At 48.1% G+C, this 19,128-nt stretch overlaps 2 protein-coding genes across 2 annotated transcripts in view; one reads left to right on the top strand and one right to left on the bottom strand.

Annotated features, from left to right (window-relative positions):
- stam2 (signal transducing adaptor molecule (SH3 domain and ITAM motif) 2) overlaps nucleotides 1-9,068 on the bottom strand; it is a 54,764-nt gene extending 45,696 nt beyond the window's left edge. The window contains exon 1 of the mRNA XM_055638796.1: nucleotides 8,726-9,068. Within this exon, the coding sequence (XP_055494771.1) occupies nucleotides 8,726-8,765 (40 nt within the window). The 5' untranslated portion in view covers nucleotides 8,766-9,068. The remainder of the gene's footprint in view (nucleotides 1-8,725) is intronic.
- Nucleotides 9,069-10,309: 1,241 nt separating this feature from the next.
- hacd2 (3-hydroxyacyl-CoA dehydratase 2) overlaps nucleotides 10,310-19,128 on the top strand; it is a 29,680-nt gene continuing 20,861 nt past the window's right edge. Inside the window, exon 1 of the mRNA XM_055638795.1 lies at nucleotides 10,310-10,494. Coding sequence (XP_055494770.1) covers nucleotides 10,352-10,494 — 143 coding nt within the window. The 5' untranslated portion in view covers nucleotides 10,310-10,351. The remainder of the gene's footprint in view (nucleotides 10,495-19,128) is intronic.

Below are 19,128 nucleotides of genomic sequence, written 5' to 3'. Positions count from 1 at the left end.
ATATGCATGGCCAGGTGATCAAGATACCTTGGTCTATTTTAGATCTCTTATGTCCACCAGAGATAGCAGATAGTCCCTCAGTTTAATGTTTGGTCTGAAAGCTGCACCCTCAGTACAGCACTGAAGTCTTAGCCTAGATTTGAGAGCTCAATTCTCAGGAGAAACTAGACTTTGCCTAATACAGTAGTTATACATCTGAACCGTTCCTGATTCACATGACGACTTGGCACAGACCATGGCAACTATTCAACTTGATTTCAGCTGGGTTTAGTTTAGTTTAGAGATACAGAGTGCAATCAGGCACTTCGGCCCATCGGGTCCACGCCGACCAGCGATCCCTGCACATTAACACTATCCTACACCCATTAGGGGCAATTTTTACATTTACCAAGCTAATTAACCTACAAACCTGTACATCTTTGGAGTGTGGGAGGAAACCGAAGATCTCGGAGAAAATCCACGCAGGTCACGGGGAGAACGTACAAACTCGGTACAGTCGGGATCAAACCCGGGTCTCCGGCACTGCATTCGCTGTAAGGCAGTAACTCTACCGCTGTGCAACCGTGACCGCCAAGCACGTGACCTACAGAGGTGGGGCAGCAGCGGAGGAGACCAACAGCTATGCTTGGCCAGGCTGACCCTGCAAACCCCAACAGGACAACAGACCTTCATGGTCAAGTCAAGAACCTTGCACTTACAACAACTGAGACTTGAACATGGTGCCAAATTGGAAACCTATATACTACTGCTATACACTTGTACTGGTTCTGAGATGCTTAAACACGGTCTATCTAAGTGCTTACGTATAGTGATAATTGTACTGAACAGTGTACATAGAAACATAGAAAATAGGTGCAGGAGTAGGCCATTCAGCCCTTCGAGCCTGCACCGCCATTCAATATGATCATGGCTGATCATCCAACTCAGTATCCTGTACCTGCCTTCTCTCCATACCCCCTGATCCCTTTAGCTACAACGGCCACATCTAACTCCCTCTTAAATATAGCCAATGAACTGGCCTAAACTACCTTCTGTGGCAGAGAATTCCACAGATTCACCACTCTCTGTGTGAAAAATGTTTTCCTCATCTCGATCCTAAAAGTTTTCCCCTTATCCTTAAACTGTGACCCCTTGTTCTGGACTTCCCCATCATCGGGAACAATCTTCCTGCATCGAGCCTGTCCAACCCCTTAAGAATTTTGTAAGTTTCTATAAGATCCCCCCTCAATCTTCTAAATTCCAGCGAGTACAAACCGAGTCTATCCAGTCTTTCTTCATATGAAAGTCCTGACATCCCAGGAATCAGTCTGGTGAATCTTCTCTGTACTCCCTCTATGGCAAGAAATGTAAGTAAGCATGCAGTGAAGAAAGCAAATGGCATGTTGGCCTTCATAACAAGAGTTGAGTATAGGAGCAAACAGGTCCTTCTGCGGTTGTACAGGGCCTTAGCGAGAGCACACCTGGAGTATTGTGTGCAGTTTTGGTCCGCTAATTTGAGGAAGGACATTCGTGCTATTGAGGGAGTACAGCGTTGGTTTACAAGATTAATTCCCAGGTTGGCAGGACTGTGATATGCTGAGAGAATGGGGAGCTGGACTTGGTATACTGTGGAGTTTAGAAGGATGAGAGGTTGTCTTATTTAAATGTAGAAGATTATTAAGGGTTTGGACACGCTAGAGGCAGGAAACATGTTCCCGATGTTGGGGGAGTCCAGAACCAGGGGCCACAGTTTAAGAATAACGGGTAAGCGATTTAGAACGGAGACAAGGAAACACTTTTTCTCACAGAGAGTTGATGACGGCAGCCTCTGCCTACAGTCTGTCTGTTTTTCTATCTTTTTTAAATTTTAAGTCTGTTTTAAAAGTATGTTTTGGAGGATTCTTTAGTTATTCTATGTGGGGGAGGGGTGTAGGGTAAGGGGGAAACTGTTTCCCCACTCACTTCCTGGCGAGGATGCGAATATTCTCCGAGTCGCAAACTCGCCCCCCTCCTTGCGGCCTAATAACTGGATTGGCGCGGCCTTTCCTGCCGGGGACCGGACTAAAGCTCCAGCAGCAGTGCAGCACTGGATTCACCGCGGGGCAGGCGATGTCTTACCGGGGATCGCCGTTTAAAGCATGTTGGGCCTGCAGCTTCAACATCCTGGAGCTGTGGTCCGTAGAGCTTCCAGCGCGGGCGGCGCCGACTTTCGTCCTGGGACCTTTTGCCGAGGGTCGCCAGCGTTAAATCTCTGCCCAGCGAACCCCGTGGACTTCGGGAGCACGGACTCCGGTAGGAAGTGGCCGATTCGGATGTCCAAGCCACTGAGGTTGTTCTCCCGTTCTGACTTTGGAGTTCTATCACCCCTGCGAGCGGGCCTGAACATCGGGCCGCCCGTAGCGGCGACAGCGAGGGGTTCGGGAGCCCCCAGACCACAGGAACAACAGAGGACAACAGAGGAGGATGACTGAACTTTGGTGCCTTCCTTCACAGTGGGAAACTTTGATTCTGCTGTGTGGCGATGTCTGTGTTAAAGTCTATCGTGTTTGGTGCTCTTGTTTATTCGTACGGCTGTATGGTGACCACACATTTCACTGCACCAATTGGTACACGTGACAAATAAATGTATCTTATCTTATCTATCTTGAGTGTGGAATTCTCTGCCTCAGAGGGCGGTGGAGGCCGGTTCTCTGGGTACTTTCAAGAGAACTAGTTAGGGCTCTTAAAGATAGGGAATATGGGGAGAAGGCAGGAACGGCGTACTGATTGTGGATGATCACATTGAATGCCGGTGCTTGCTCAAAGGGCTGAATAGCCTACTCCTGCACCTATTGTTTATTGTCCTTCTCTCCATAGTTGCTGCATCACCTGCTGTGTTCCTCCAGCATTTTTGTCTACCTTTGATTTTTCCAGCATCTGCAGTTCTTTCTTAAACATATCATACCAAAAGGACAGTAGACACAAAATGCTGGAGTAAATCAGCGGGACAGGCAGCATCGCTGGAGAGAAGGAATGGATGACGTTTCAGGTCGAGACCCTACTGCAAAGGACTGTACCCCAGACTTCATCTGCTCCATCGATGTCTTTACTGCAAAAAGTCCAATTGGCAAAAAATTCTCGTGATAAAGAACTGCAGAAACTGTTTTTTTTTGTTTGGTTTTTTTTAAACCAAAGTGGAGGAGCAACAGCAGGATAGGCAGGATCTCTGGAGATTAGAGGATAGGTGACGTTTGGGGCCGGGACCCTTCTTCAGACCGATTGAAGGGTCCCAACCCGAAACGTCACCATATAATTTTTCTCCAGAGATGCTGCCTGACCTACTGAGTTACTTCAGTGGTTTGCATCTATCTTTAGCATTAATTTCTAGCTTGCAATCAGAACACCATCGCATGATGGGAGTTGATGCGTGAATCAGGCATCCCTTGCTAAACCTGTAAACCAAGCACAACAATCCAACCCTGTTTTGCCCCAGGGGGCACATCCAAAACACATTCCAGTCTCAATCAGCCAACTGTCAGCTGCTGCTAGGCAAAAGCAAGACTTTTCCCGGGGGGGGGGGAAGGTAGAACTGTAGGAGTTCTATCAGATAGATCCATTAATTGGGGCTCTGGCAGCACGCATGCGGAGGCCGAGGCAAGCTTCTCATTATAAAAGGCAGCACTGAGCCCAAATTCAGTCAAATGTGGGCACACCTCAAGTACAAGGAACACTGTGGCTACCAGGGACCAAGGGGATCAGTACAGAGATAGAGTCGGCATGATACAGCACAGAAACCAGCCTTCCAGCCCAGCTCAATGGGTTCTTTATTATCACATGTACCAGGGTACAGTGAAATGCTTGTGATAATACAGTTCAGTAGGACTATCACCATACATGAGCACGGTTAGTACGGGACATACAGAGCAGCCCACTGCAGCACGGTGATGCAGAGGCAGGGTTGCTGCCTTACAGCGCTAGAGAACAGGGTTCGATCCCGAATACGGGTGCTTGTCTGTAAGGTGAGTAAGGCAAGGCATAGTCTTTACCACCTCAGGCAATTGAGGAAATTCAGAGCGTCTCCGAGGATCCTACAGTGCTTCTACGCAGCGGCGGTGGAAAGCATCTTGTCCGGGAACATTACCATCTGGTTCGGGAATTGCTCTGCCAAGGACAAGAAGGCTATGCAGAGAGTAGTGCGTTCGGCCGATTGCACTATGGGAACTTCACTCACCCCCCTGCAGGAACTATACAACAGGAGGTGCAACTCCAGAGCAAACAAAATCATGAGAGACCTCTTCCACCCCTGCAACGGACTGTTCCAGCCGCTACGGTCAGGCAAACGCCTCCGTTGCCATGCAGCGAGAACGGAGAGGTTGAGAAGGAGTTTCTTCCCAGAGGCAATTCGGACTGTAAACGCCTTTCTCACCAGGGACTAACTCTCCAGAACGTTTTTCCTTCTATTATTTATTATGTAAAAGAATATGTGTGTTATGATTGTGTTTATAATTTGTTTGGTTGTTTTGTTGTTTGTCTTTTGCACAAAAGTCCGCGAGCATTGCCACTTTCATTTCACTGCACATCTCGTATGTGTATGTGACAAATAAACTTGACTTGACTTGTAAGGAGTTTGTACATTCTCCCCGTGACCTGCATAGGTTTTCTCTGGGATCTCTGGTTTCTTCCACACTCCAAAGACGTGCAGGTTTGTAGACTAATTGGCTTGGTGTCATTGTAAATTGTCCCTACTGCGTGTAGGATAGTGTAAATGTACAGAGATTGCTGGTTGGAGCAGACTCGGTGGGCTGAAGGACCAGTTTCCACGCTGTATCTCCAAACCAAGCTGGTCTGAAGAAGGGTTTCAACGCAAAACGTCACCTATTCCTTCTCTCCAGAGATGCCGTCTGACCAGCTGAGTTACTCCAGCTTTTTGTGTGCATCTTCGGTTTAAATTAAACAGCCCACTGAGTCTATGTCAGAGGTGCCATTTTACAGTCCCTGCTGCTGCTACTGGCCTCAAAGGCCCGTTGCCTCCATTCCGGTCGTCCCGTGAACCGTCTCTCTCCTTGCCACGGCCCTCTTCAGCCCTTGTTTCCTGGGGTGGACGCCTCCTGTAAACCTTCTCACTGGGCCCTTTGTCCAGCTCGTCCTTGCCAATCAACATGCCCCCCATCCCAACTAGTCCAATTGGTCCGCTTTTGGCAACACATCCCTCCAAACCTTTCCTGATTGCGTATCTGTCCAAATGTATGGGTAGAAATCAAGTAGATGGCAACTGACCAAGAGAATCCAAAACCAACATGGAGAAATCCCCCAGGTCCCCTCTAAAGAGGGAATAATTGACATGGGTCAGACTAAACCACCATTCTTTACAATACACTAAATTACTTGGAGAGGCAGCCTAATTAAACATTCAACACTCTACAGTCCCAACCCTCAAAGAACAATACACAACATGGCGAGCCTTTATGAATCAATGTGAATGAATCAATTATACAGTCTGGTGCTTTCTATCTTCATCTTGCTTATAGCTGCGGCGAGATGTCTGATCTAATGGCTCAATATACTCAGCACATCGGTAGAGTTGCTGCCTTACAGCGGCAGATACCCGCTCCTGACTATGGGTGCAGATTATTATCTGAATGGTGTCAAGTTGGGAAAAGGGGAAGTACAACGAGATCTACGGGGGGTCCTTGTTCATCTGTCGCTAAGCGTGCAACTACAGAAGGCAGTGAAGAAAGGGAATGGCATGTTGGCCTTCATAACAAGAGGAGTTGAGTACAGCAGCAAAGATGTCCTTCTGCAGTTGTTGTACAGGGCCCTATTGAGACCACACCTGGAGTATTGTGTGCAGTTGTGGTCTCCAAATTTGAGGGAGGACATTCTTGCTATTGAGGGAGTGCAGCGTGTACGTTCACGAGGTTAACTCCCGGGATGGTGGGACTGTCATATGCTGAGAGAATGGAGCAGCTGGGCTTGTATTCACTGGAATTTAGGATGAGAGGGTATCTTATTGAAACATATGAGACTATTAAGTGATTGGACATGCTAGAGGCAGGAAACATGTTCCCGATGTTGAAGAATAAGGGCTAGGCCATTTAGAACGGGTATGAGGAAAAACCTTTTCACCCAAAGAGTTGTGAATCTGTGGAATTCTCTGCCTCAGGAGGCAGTGGAGGCCAATTCACTGGATGCTTTCAAGAGAGAGTTAGATCGAGCTCTTAAAGATAGCGGAATCAAGGGATATGGGGAGAAGGCAGGAACAGGGTACTGATTGTGGATGATCAGCCATGATCACAGTGAATGGAGGTGCTGGCTCAAAGGGCCGAATTGCCTACTCCTGCAACTATTGTCTATGGGGAGTTTGTACATTCTCCCAGTGACCTCCGTGGGATTTTCCCCGAAATCTGCGGTTTCCGCCCAAACTTCGAAGACATACCAGTTTGCAGCTAAGTGGCCTGGTAATATTGTAAATTGTCCCCAAGCGTGTGTAGGATAGTGTTAATATGCGGGTATCACTGGTCGGTGTGGACTCGGTGGGCCAAAGGGCCTGTTTCCACGCTGTACCTCTAAACTAAACTAGATTAATTTCAGGTATGCAGGAGATACCTTGGTGAACTGAACTGCCTCTAAAGGCAAGTATATGTTTCCTTATACAAAAAGGTCAAAACTGTACACAGTCTCTAAGGTGTGGTCTCAACAAACATCCACTCTGGGCACTGTTGTAGCAGATTTCATTTAACCGAGGCATTTAAAATCATGAAGGTCACAGCAAAGTGTTTGTCATAGAATGATACAGCGTGGTAACAGGCACTTCGGCCCAACTTGCTCACACCAGCCAACATGTCCCGTCTACACGCGTCCCGTCTGCTTTGGCCCATATCCCTCCAAACCTGTCCTATCCATGTACCTGTCTAACTGTTTCTTCAAACGTTGGGATTGTCCCCACCTCAACTACCTTCTCATGCAACTTGTTCCATACCCCCACCACCCTTGATGTGAAAATGTTACCCCCCAAATTCCTATTAAAGCTTGCCCCTTCACCTTAAACCCAAGTCTTCATCTCACCCACTCTGGGCAACAGACTGTGCATCTACCCGATCGATTCCTCTCATGATTTATAAGCTCACCCCTCATCGTCCTGAGGTCTAAGAAATAAGAAATAAGAGTATCAGCCTACTCAACCTCTCCCTATAGCTCAGACCCTCTAGTCCTGGCAACATCATCGTAAATCTTCTCTGTACCCTTTCCAGCTTGTGATGGCAGAAGGCTGACATCTGGAGATTTAGTGTAAATGCCCAAAGATCCAGAGAAAATCTCTCAAAGCCTCAAAGGGCCAAGCTGGAGTGGGGAGATGGGGTGGGACACAGCCTGGCAAGTGACTGGTGGATCAGGGTAAGGTGACGAGTTGATAGGCAGATGAGCGGAGATAGTGACCAAGGCTAGAGGTGGAAAGGAGATGTGTCAGAAGGATGTCAGAAAAGGAAAGAAGAGGAGTGAAATGTAAAGCCAGAGGGAGGTGAGGGACTCAGGGTGGGAGATGTGTCAGAAGGAAGGGAAATGAGCAAGGTTGCCCGAGGCGGTGGGAGATAATGGGAGAAATGGGTGCACGTCAAGGTGGGGCAGGGAAACAAAGGGGTGCAGGGGGTGGAGAAATCAGTGTTCAAACCAAGAGGGTAAACTACCTCTTGTCAATAGAATACGAGCACTTGTTCCTCCAGTTGGTGTGTTGCCTTACTCTGAAGAATGGGAGAGGTAGGGAGAATATTACTTCAAATCGGCAAATTCAATGTTAGTGCCATTGGTTTGTCAGTTACTCAAGCAGCATACAATCTCCTGTACCTCCAGTTTGCCCGAGCCCTCACTGAAGGATGGGAGTGTTAGGGGTATTGCTTGAAATTGGAGAATTCAATGTTCATACCTGGAGAAAAAGGATGGGTGACATCTCTTCGATCTGACCTTCTGTTTAATTTAGTTTAGAGATACAGCATGGAAACAGGAACTTTGGACCACCGAGTCCACGCCGACCAGCGATCACCCAAACAATGTTCATACCATTGGATTGTAAGCTACCCAAACGAAATAGGGACTATTGGGGTTCCTCCTTTCCACCCAAGGCCTGAAGAAAGGTTCCAACCCGAAACATCACCTAATCTTTTTACCCCAGGGTTTCTGCCTGACCCACTGAGTTACTCCGGCACTGAGTATCTCTCAACCCAAGGCCACACCCTGGCAATGGAGGAGGCCCAGGGCCGAGAAGGTCTAAGAGGGAACTGCAGATGTTAGTTTAAACCACAAGAAGCTGGAGTAACTCAACGGGACAGGCAGCATCTCTGGAGAGAAGGAATTGGTGACGTTTCGGGTCCAGACCCTTCTTCAGACTGGGGCGGGGGGGGGGGGGGGGGGGGGGGGGGGAGAGAGAAAAGAGGGAGAGGGAGAGGGAAGAGTAAGGTATGAAAAATAGACATCAAAAGAGATTTGGTGCAAGGAAACTGTAGAATAGATCGTCATTAGTTAGGAGAAGGTGACAACAAAGGAACCAAGAGATAAAATGTACTCAGGAGGTTCTCAAAAGGAGACTGCACAGGTGAAATGGGCCGAGTGGCTTCATCCTGTGATCACCACAGACAAGTTTAAGGAGGAAAAACATGGACTTGAGTCCAGTCCGAGGGGCTGACAGTTCACTTAACTGCGGCTGACAGTGAATTGGAGCAGAACGATAATATAAAACTAATAAAAGAGAAAGATTAAAACGTGGTGGCAGACTCACCCACATCTTGGTCGAAGGGGTTGTTGGCGAAGAAAGGCATGGTTGGCGAGGGGGGGGGAGAGAGGGAAGCTGTGAGGTGGAGAGGGAGACGGATACAGAGGTAGGCCGCAGTTCAGGCCTCGGCCTCGTCGCCGCCCTAATCCCGCAGCGCTCGCCCTGCCGCCGCCCGCTGCCGCCGCATCCTCGGGCCCGAGGCCTCCTCTTCCTTCCCCCGCTCGACTGCAGACGCCTCGCAGCTCCTGAATATTCCAAAGGGACTCGGTGTCGGGTGTTAAATGGCGTCGTAGGAGGGAGAGACGGCGGGTCGTTCACTGTCAGCCAACGCAGGGGGCGGCAACGAGCGGGTAATTCGCACTCAGCCGAGGCAGGGGGCGGTAGCGAGCGGGTAATTCGCACTCAGCCGAGGCAGGGGGCGGCAACGAGCGGGTAATTCGCACTCAGCCGAGGCAGGGGGCGGCAACGAGCGGGTAATACATACTCAGCCGAGGCAGGGGGCGGCAGCGAGCGGGTAATTCGCACTCAGCCGAGGCAGGGGGCAGCACAGGCTGTAATCCGCTATCCGCGATGCGCCAGGCTAGGGAGCGGTAATGGGTGAGGAGCTGGAGGAGCGATTCACCATCCGCGCCGCTAGGGGCAGTAGCGGGCATGTAATTCACTGTCAGCCGGGCCAGGGGACAGCAGAGGCAAGTGTGGGAGGGCTGTAATTCACCAGGCGCCGGTCCAGGGAGCGGTAGTGGGCATGTCCAAATATTGGCATGTCTGTGTGTGTGATCAGAGCAGAGCTCTGCTATAGGATCTTTGTGTGTGATTGTGTGGGTGTGGGTGGGTGGACATGTCTGTGTGTGAGATGGTGTGGGTGGGTGTGTGTGCTGGGGGACTGTAATTCAACAGGCGCCGGCCCAGGGGGCGGTAGTGGGCACGTCTGTGTTTGTTTGTGTGTACACAAAAATGCTGGAGAAACTCAGCGGGTGCAGCAGCATCTGTGGGGCGAGTTTCTCCAGCATTTTTGTGTACCTTCGATTTTCCAGCATCTGCAGTTCCTTCTTAAACACATGTGTTTGTTTGTGTGTGTGTGTGTGTGGATATATGCTGGGGGCTGCAATTCCACAGGCGCCGGTCCAGGGGGCGGTAGCGGGCACGTGTCGTGTGTGCTGTGTATGCATGTCACCAGGCGCCGGGGGGGGCGGTAATACAACAGGCGTGTATGCTGGGGGGGCGGTAGCGGGCGCCGGTCAGGGGGTCTGTGGGCACGTGTGTGTGGCTGCTGGGGGCTGCAATTCACCAGGCGCCGGTCCAGGGGGCGGTAGTGGGCACGTCTCGTGTGTATGCTGGGGGCTGCAATTCACCAGGCGCCGGTCCAGGGGGCGGTAGCGGGCATGTCTGCGTCTGTGTCTATGTGTGGGCTGGGGGGCTGCAATTCAACAGGCGCCGGTCCAGGGGGCGGTAGCGGGCATGTCTGCGTCTGTGTATATGTGTGGACTGGGGGGCTGTAATACAACAGGCGCCGGCCCAGGGGGCGGTAGCGGGCGAGGAGTGATTCACCATCCGCGTCGCCAGGGGGCGCTGTGGCGGCGGGGCCGGCAGCTCCAGCGCATGCGCGGCGGGTGTCAGTGACGAGCGATCACCATGGCGGCGGGAGCAGCAGCAGCGGCGGCGGCAGCACCGGAGCACAAACGCGGCGCCAGCGATGCAGCCGCCCGGCGGAGGAGAGGCCCGGGGCCCATCGCCACCGCCTACATGGTCGTTTACAACGTGGTGATGACCGCCGGGTGAGAATTCAAACCTTTCTTCATCTTCGCGGCGTCCCGCGTAGGGACCGTCGCCAAATTACCCTCGCCCTCTCGAAGCGCACAAAGCGCCAAATCCAAGCTCTGGTTAATATTGTAACAGTACATAGAAACATAGAAATTAGGTGCAGGAGTAGGCCATTCGGCCCTTCGAGCCTGCACCGCCATTCAATGTGATCATGGCTGATCATCCAACTCAGTATCCCGTACCTGCCTTCTCTCCATACCCCCTGATCCCCTTAGCCACAAGGGCCACATCTAACTCCCTCTTAAATATAGCCAATGAAGTGGCCTCAACTACCCTCTGTGGCAGAGAGTTCCAGAGATTCACCACTCTCTGCGTGAAAAAAGTTCTTCTCATCTCGGTTTTAAAGGATTTCCCCTTTATCCTTAAGCTGTGACCCCTTGTCCTGGACTTCCCTAACATCGGGAACAATCTTCCTGCATCTAGCCTGTCCAACCCCTTTACATTACCCTAATATTGTAAACATAGTGTTTCGAGCGCGAATGTAGGCTTTCACGTTGATTTTCTCCTTTACTGTTACCACGTATGGTCCACAAATATAATTTAGAGATAGTCTCTTCAACTGTCTTGAGAGGCTGCTAAATTGGAGGAATCAGTGTATGCCGCAAAAATGTGGTTAAATGTTGCAATAGATGCAATACTACTTTTGTCTTCCACTTGAAACACTTGCATTATTAGGGGAAAGAACTGCGTAAAAGATTGCAAATATTCAGTCCGTTTAATATTGTCATGTGTACCGAGGTACAGTGAAAAGCTTTTCTGTTGCGTGCTATCCAGTCAGCGGAAAGACAATACATGATGACAATCAAGTCCACAGTGTACAGATACAGGATCGGTACTGTACATGACCTGGGGTGGCACATTGGTGCAGCGGTAGAGTTGCCGCCTTAGGGCGCCAAAGTCCCTGGGTCGATCCTGACTACAGGTGCTGTCTGTACGGAATTTGTACGTTTTCCCCATGACCTGTGTGGGTTTTCCATGGATGCTACAGTTTCCTCCCACGCTCCAAAGACGTGCAGGTTTGTAGGTTAATTAGCTTCAATAAAAATTGTAAATTGCCCCTAGGGTGTAGGTCAGTGTTAGTGTTCGAGGCTCGCTGGTCAGCATGGACTTGGTGGGACGTGCTGTATCTCTAAATAAACTAAACAAAATGCTATGGGAATAAGATTTAGTGCAAGGTAAAGTCTGATTAAAGATAATCTAAGGGTCTCCAGTGAGTTAGATAGTAGCTCAGGACTGCTCTCCGGATGCTTCAGTTGCCTGATAACTGTTGGGTAGAAGCTGTCTGAGAAAGAACTGCAGATGCTTGTTTAAATTGAAGGTGGACACAAAATGCTGGAAAAGTAGGATCTCTGGAGAGAAGGAATAGGTGACTTTCGTGTCGAGGCTCTTCTTCAGACTGAAGAAACTGTCACTGAATCTGGAGGTGTGATTTTTCTCTCTTCTATACCTTTTGCCTGATGAGAGAGGGGAGAAGAGGGAGTGATCGGGGTGAGACTGGTCCTTGATAATGCTGATGGCCTTGCTGAGGCAGCATGAAGTATAGATGGAGTCAATGGAAAGGAGGGTAGTTTGTGTAGGAAGGAACTGCAGATGCTAGTTTACACCGAAGATAGACGCAAAATGCTGGAGTAAATCAGCGGGGACAGGCAGCATCTCTGAATAGAAGGAATGGGTGATGTTTTGGGTTTAGACCCTTCTTGTGTGACAGTCCGGGCTGCATCTTCAATTCTCAGCAATTTCATGCGGTCTTGAATAAAACTGTTCCCAAACCAAGCTGTGATGCATCCTGATCACCCTCTCTAAGCGCTAAATCTGATCTCTGATTAATACTGTAATAGTACATTAGCTGAATATAGCTCAGATAGTGTTACTAATGCAAATGTAGGCACCACTTTGTTTTCCTCCTTGTTCTTTAGTCTTAACATGTCAGGTCAACAGACATCATTTATGGATAGTCCCATAAACTAGAGGCTGCTGGATTGGAGGAATCTGTATATGCAGCAAAAATGTGGTTAGATATCGCAATAGATGCAATACCTCTTTTGTCTTCCATTTGAACCACTATTACATTATTGGCGGAAAAAAACTGCGTAAAATATTTTAAATATTCAGCAGGTCAGCATCATGTGTAGTTAACTTTACATAGTCGATGATTTACACAGTGTTTCCTACACTTTTTTTAAATGTTTTAGTTGAATATATCCAGGTGCAATGCTTTTTTTGCATTTTTAGGCTTGTCTACTGAGGGTGTGTATGGATAAATCATTGACAAATCCTCACGGCCAGGCAGTCATGGACTTTATCTCCATGCTGTGAATCTGAGGCAACTTTGCTTTGTAACTTTACAGTTCTGCTGTTTAAGGCCAGAGACTGCTCTGTTACCACAGCTCTGCTGGCTGCTAAGCTGAGTTTCCCACTTAACTGAGTTGCCAGACTATGATGTGGTGGGAAGCAGAATAAAACTGAGGACACAATGAACTGCAGGTGCTGGAATCTACACCTCCAGATTCAGGCACTGTTTCTTCCCAGCTGTTATCGGGCAACCGAACCGTCCTACCAAAACTAGAGAGCAGTCCTGAGCTACTATCTCCGTCATCGGACTTGACTGGCGTTATCTTACACTAAACGTTATTCCCTTATCATGTATCTGTACACTGTGAACGGCTTGATTGTAATCATGTGTTGTCTTTCCGCTGACTATATAGCACGCAACAAAAGCTTTTCACCATAGCTCGGTGCACGAGACAATAAGCTAAATTAGAGCAAGAGACAAAGTGCTGGAGGAACTCAGCGGGTCAGGCAGCACCAGTGGAGGAAATGGATGGTGGCGTTTTGAGTCGGAACTGAGATTTAGACAATAGATAATAGACAGCGAAGAGAAGTTGCTTATCACCGGGTATAAAGTATCGGAGAACTGTATGATTGCTTGTCCTTGGATTGACACATCTTCAGAAAGAACGCATGAAATCAGCAGCATTGTTACAATTTATTCCTAGGAGAAGGAGGAACAGAAAATGTTCAGATTCTTGCTATTTATAGTTCTTCCTGCTGCAGCCCCTGCAACGGACTACACTTGTACAATTATATGGTGTTCGAAATGTGGGAGGACGACCTAAAAGCAGCTCCAAAAGCACTCATCGCTAAGAGAGTCAAGAAAGACACAATTAAAAACGTGGTGTTACAGGGAGTGACAAGGAAAAGATGCCAAGAGACTATATTTGCATTAGTGATATTCACAACAATACTGCCAAAGTGTGCTATAAATGCTAGACACAGATTGCTGGAGTAACTCAGCTGGACTGGCAGCATCTCTGGAGAGAAGGAATGGGTGATGTTTCAGGTCGAGACCCATCTCTGTGTCGATCTTCAATGTATACCAGCTTCTGCAGTTCCCTCATACACATGCTTTATAAATGAGACAGGGATTTGGGAATGGGGGGGGGGGGCACAGTAGTACAAACTCCCAGAAAATAATGCAGGACTATTGGGCACGTTCTTCCTGTGTCTGTGAGGATTTTCTCCGGGTGCTCCAGTTCCTTCACACATTCCAAAGACGTGCTGGTTTTTCTGTAAATTGCCCCCTTTCCATCTCTAAACTTTGTCGCTTACGCCACCCTTCTGCCAATTAACTGTCTCCACCTATCACTTGCCAGACCTTGTCCCCCCCCCCACCTCTCCTTTCCCCCACCCAAAAGAAATGTCTGCCCATGCTCACCACAGATGCTGCCTGACCCGCTGAGTTACTCCAGCACTTTGTGTTAGGCACAAAATGCTGGAGTAACTCAGCGGGGCATGCAGCATCTCTGGATAGAAGGAATGGGTGACGTTTTGGATCGAGATCCTTCTTCAGACCTAAAGCGTCACCAATTCCTTCCCTACCGCTGACTTACTCCAGCACTTTGTGTCTCTTTTTGATATAAACCAGCAGTCCCTTCCTACACACTTTGTGTTTAGCTCAGGAATTCAGCATCTGCGGTGTCTTGTCTCTGCCAATGATGCCTATTGCTTGAACTGAAACATGGCCAATCCTGTGGACAATGCTACATTCCCATGTCGTTTCCTGTATTTTAACGTCAATACAACCTCATCATTTCTTTATCATGTGACTAATGATAATGCACGATCATATCTGTCCACCGCTAACCGTGGCAGCATCTACCAGGCATCCAACTCTCTCTGCAGATGCTGGAACCAGTCTGACGAAGGGTCCTGACCCGAAACATTGCCTGCCATTCCCTCCACGTATGCTGTCCTGAGTTGCTCAAGCTCTTTGTGTTTTGCTTCTATACTTTTAGGAAACCGTGCTCTGTCTGAGAAATTAATCAGATCTTCAATCATTGTGCCTTTAATGAGACAGGAAAAATATCTCTGCTCTCCAAGAGAAGAGAAATTTCACTTTATTAAACAGGGCACGGAATTCCAACCCAATTAGGCTTTGCATTTATTCCCAGTATCACTGACCTGATCTACTTTATCTCCGTGAATCTCTACTGCGGAATGTGCCAAGAGATAGATAGTTCTCGTCCCCGTACCTCTTGCCTCTCTAATGCAATGCAGAATGTCAGAGAAAAGTTTTAAAAAACCCCATAGGGAGACATTTTGTGCTGTTTCCTCCTCATCGGGAACTGGCAACCATTTGCCAGTCTATAACCTTCATAAGTCATGTAGGGGTCGGAGATTGAAACCTTCATGTGGTCCGCCCTGTTTCGACGAATGCAATCAATCAAATAGAACAATTTGTCCTACAACTTTAGGCTGTGCATGCTATACGCAAGAAGAAGATAGGTTATGTTCAGAATTAGGCCATTCGGCCAATCAAGTCTACTCCACCATTCAATCATGGCTGATCTATCTTGCCCTCTCAACCCCATTTTCCTGCCTTCTCCCCAACAACTGTTCTAATCGAGAATCTGTCAATCTCCACCTTAAAAATATCGATTGACTTGGCCTCCACATTGGCATGGATATTATTCCACAATGTTTTTCACTGTATCTTGGTACACGTAACAATAATAAACCAATGCCAGCTTGGTCAAATGTTAGAGATGTAATTTCTTGGCCACTCTCGGGTGTGCCAATTTTTACTAAAGGCTTCAACAAAACACCATACTGATTAAAATGAATCAAATTGCTAAAATTACAGAATGCAAACCTAGTTAAAACCAGTTTAAAGTACTTGTCTTTTTTAAAGATGCAGGGTGGAAAGAGGCCCTTCACCCCCCCCAGGGTTCGTGCCGACCAGCGACCACCCCGTACACTAGCACTATCTTACACACTGGGGCCAAATAACCTATGAACCTGTACGTCTTTGCAGTGTGGGAGGAAACTAGAGCACCCGAGAAAAACCCACATAGTTTAGTTTAGAGATACAGCGCGGAAACAGGCCCTTCGGCCCAACGGGTCCGCGCTGATCATCGATCCCCGCATATATTAGCACTATCACACATGCACGCACGCGCACACACACACACACACGCACAAAAATGTTTACATTTACCAAGTCAATGAACCTACACACCTGTACGTCTTTGGAGCGTGGGAGGAAACCGAAGATCTTGGAGCGCACCCACACGCACACTGGGAGAACATACAAACACAGCACAATAATAATGTTTACTTATTTATTAGCCATTTTCAGTCACTTGCATTGAACCCAAAGTGCTTCACCTAATTACGTCTACACACAGGGCAAGGTGGGTGAAGGAAACTTGCCCGAAGACACAACGACAGTAGCACTCCAAGCGGGTGAATCGGCTACCTTCCGGTCGCCAGCCGAACTCTTAGCCCATTGTGCTATCTGTCGTCCCGCACACATAGTGGGACGACAGATGTCCCGCACACATACACAGGCAGCACCCGCAGTCAGGATCCAACCCGGGTCTCTGGCGCTTTAAGGCAGCAAGTCTACTGCTGCGCCACCGTGCTTGTCCTTCTAACATCCCACAATCCACAAAATATCGATCAATGGTAATGACTATTCCATTGGCAGAGTAGCCCCTAAACTCTCGATATCAACTCCCCTAATTTCCACAGACTCTCTCCTCTCCTCCGCTCTACACCATTCCATAAAAACTGCCAGAGCATCATGTGATCCCTCCCTGTGTGACTCCGTGTACCATTTTGCCTGCTAATCTATACTTGGCCTTTTATTGCTTTAAAAATGTTGCGCAAATTAAAATTTGGGGTTGAGAGCAGAAAGCGGAACTTTATCTGCGTCACTTTGGCTCTCTGTTTAATAATACTGACACTTTCCTGTTTGGTTCTGTTTGTCATGTGGAAGCTCAGTCCGTAATCTACAATTGTAGAACTTTGTCAATTTACCCACCTTACCTCGTTTAGTTTAGAGATGCAGCATGGAAACAGGCCGACTGAGTCTGCACCGACCAGCGAATACACATACACCAGTTCTATCCTACACATTTGGGACAATTTACAGAAGCCAATTAACCTCCAAACCTACACGTCTTTGGAGTGTGGGAGGAAGCTGGAGCACCCGGAGAAAACCCACGCGGTCACAGGGAGAAAGTGCCATCTCCATACAGACAGCACCCGTAGCCAGGATCGAACCTGGGTCTCTGTCGCTGTGAAGCAGCAACTCTACTGCTGTACCACTGTGCCGCACAAGTAATTATACCAAGTTAGAGTACTCTTCCCCAGTATCTGGGTGTAACATCCATCTCGGCTATGAAGATGCGCTTTATAGTCACTGCAAACCGAGGTGGTGAACCTCTGACTGAAAGACATTTGCCTGTCTAAAGCTCTACTGCACGTTTGCTAGCTCATGAATATCCGGTTCACCTGTAATGATTGACCTATATTACCTCCCACCCAGTGTACTATAGTTCACAAGCCTCCTTAAAACTCTGACCACCCTTTGCTACCAGTCCTTATCTTACACCTCCTCTGACTGCCTCTGCACTAGTGCCATTTTGACCCTTTAAAAAAAAAGGACACAGTGCTGGAGTAACTCGGCTGGTCAGGCAGCATCTCTGGAGAACATGGATAGGTGACGTTTCACAGAGTACTGGAGTAACTCAGCAGGTCAAGCAGCATCTCTGGAGGACATGGATAGGTGACGTTTCGGGTCGGGGTCGTTGTATCAGAAGAAGCGTTATGAGCCGAAACGTCACCTATCCATATTCTCCAGTCCAGTCAAGAGTGTTTTATTGTCAAATGTCCCAGATAAAGGACAATCAAATTCTTGCTTGCTGCAGCACAACAGAACATGTAAACATAGTACGTAACGGGAGAAAAAAAAGTTCAGTGTGTATATATACACATGCACACATACTCAATAAATAAACAAATATAGTGTAATAATAATAAAAGTCTGTTGTAGTTCAGAGCTAGAGGTTGTAGTGTTTAATAGCCTGATGGCTGAAGGGAAGAAGCTTCCCTGAACCTGGATGTTACAGTTTTCAGGCTCCTGTACCTTCTTCCCGATGTCAATGGTGAAAAGAGTGTGTGGCCAGGATGGTGTGGGTCTTTCATGATGTTGGCTGCCTTTTTGAGGCAGCGACTTCGATAGATCCCTTCGATGGTGGGGAGGTCGGAGCCGGAGGGTCCCGACCCGAAACATCACATGTATATTTCCCAGAGATGCTGCCTGACCCGCTGAGTTACTCCAGCACTTTGTATCCTTTTGTGTAAATCAGCATCTGCAGTTCCTTGTTTCTACATTTTGTCTAATAACATGGGTTGCATGTAAAAAACAAGTTCTTAGTTATGATACGACTGGATGTAAACTGTTAGCACTCCATGGAAAGAAGCAATGATTAGTCTATGTTGTCTGATCCGCTGAGTTCCTTCAGAGTGTTTTGAAGTTCCATGCATCTACACTTAGTTAGTTAATTATTATCACGGGTACAGTGAAAAGCTTTTGTTTGCGTGCTATCCAGTCGAAGAAAAGACTACATGAAAATAATCAAGCCATGAACGGATAAAGATAACGAGTACAGCGTTGGCTGCAAGGCAAAGTCCCATTGATGATAGTTTGAAGGTCTCCAATGAGATAGATTAGAGGTCAGGACCGTTCTCTACTTGTTGATAGGATGGTTCAGTTGCCCGGTAACATCCGGGAGGAAATTTACCCTGAATCTGGAGGGGTGCATTTTCAAACTTCTGTACCTCTTGCGTGATGGGAGAGAGACTGGTCCTTGATTATGCAGGTGGCCTTTCCGAGGCAAGCTGAAGTGTAGATGGAGTCAATGATAGGGACACAAAATGCTGGAGTAAGTCAGCAGGACAGACGGCATCTCTGGAGAGAAGGAATGCATGACGTTTTGGGTCAAGACCCTTCTTCAGACTGATGTTGGGGGAGTGGGTGGGACAGAGATAGAATGTAGTCGGAGACAGTAAGACTGGTGGGAGAACTGGGAAGGGGGAGGGGGGGGGATGGAGAGAGAGGGAAAGCAATGGTTATTTGAAGTTAGAGAAGTCAATGTTTATACCGCTGGGGTGTAAGCTGTCCAAGCGAAATACGAGGTGCTGTTCTTCCAATTTGCACTGGGCCTCATTCCGACAATGGGGGAGGCCCAGGACAGAAAGTCAACGATAGGGATGCTGGTGTGTGTGATGGTCTAGGCTGC

This window comes from Leucoraja erinacea, chromosome 7, assembly GCF_028641065.1.
Source record: "Leucoraja erinacea ecotype New England chromosome 7, Leri_hhj_1, whole genome shotgun sequence".
Classification (NCBI taxonomy): domain Eukaryota; kingdom Metazoa; phylum Chordata; class Chondrichthyes; order Rajiformes; family Rajidae; genus Leucoraja; species Leucoraja erinaceus.
Note: the sequence above shows the minus strand (reverse complement) of the source record. Positions and strands in the feature narration are given on the sequence as shown.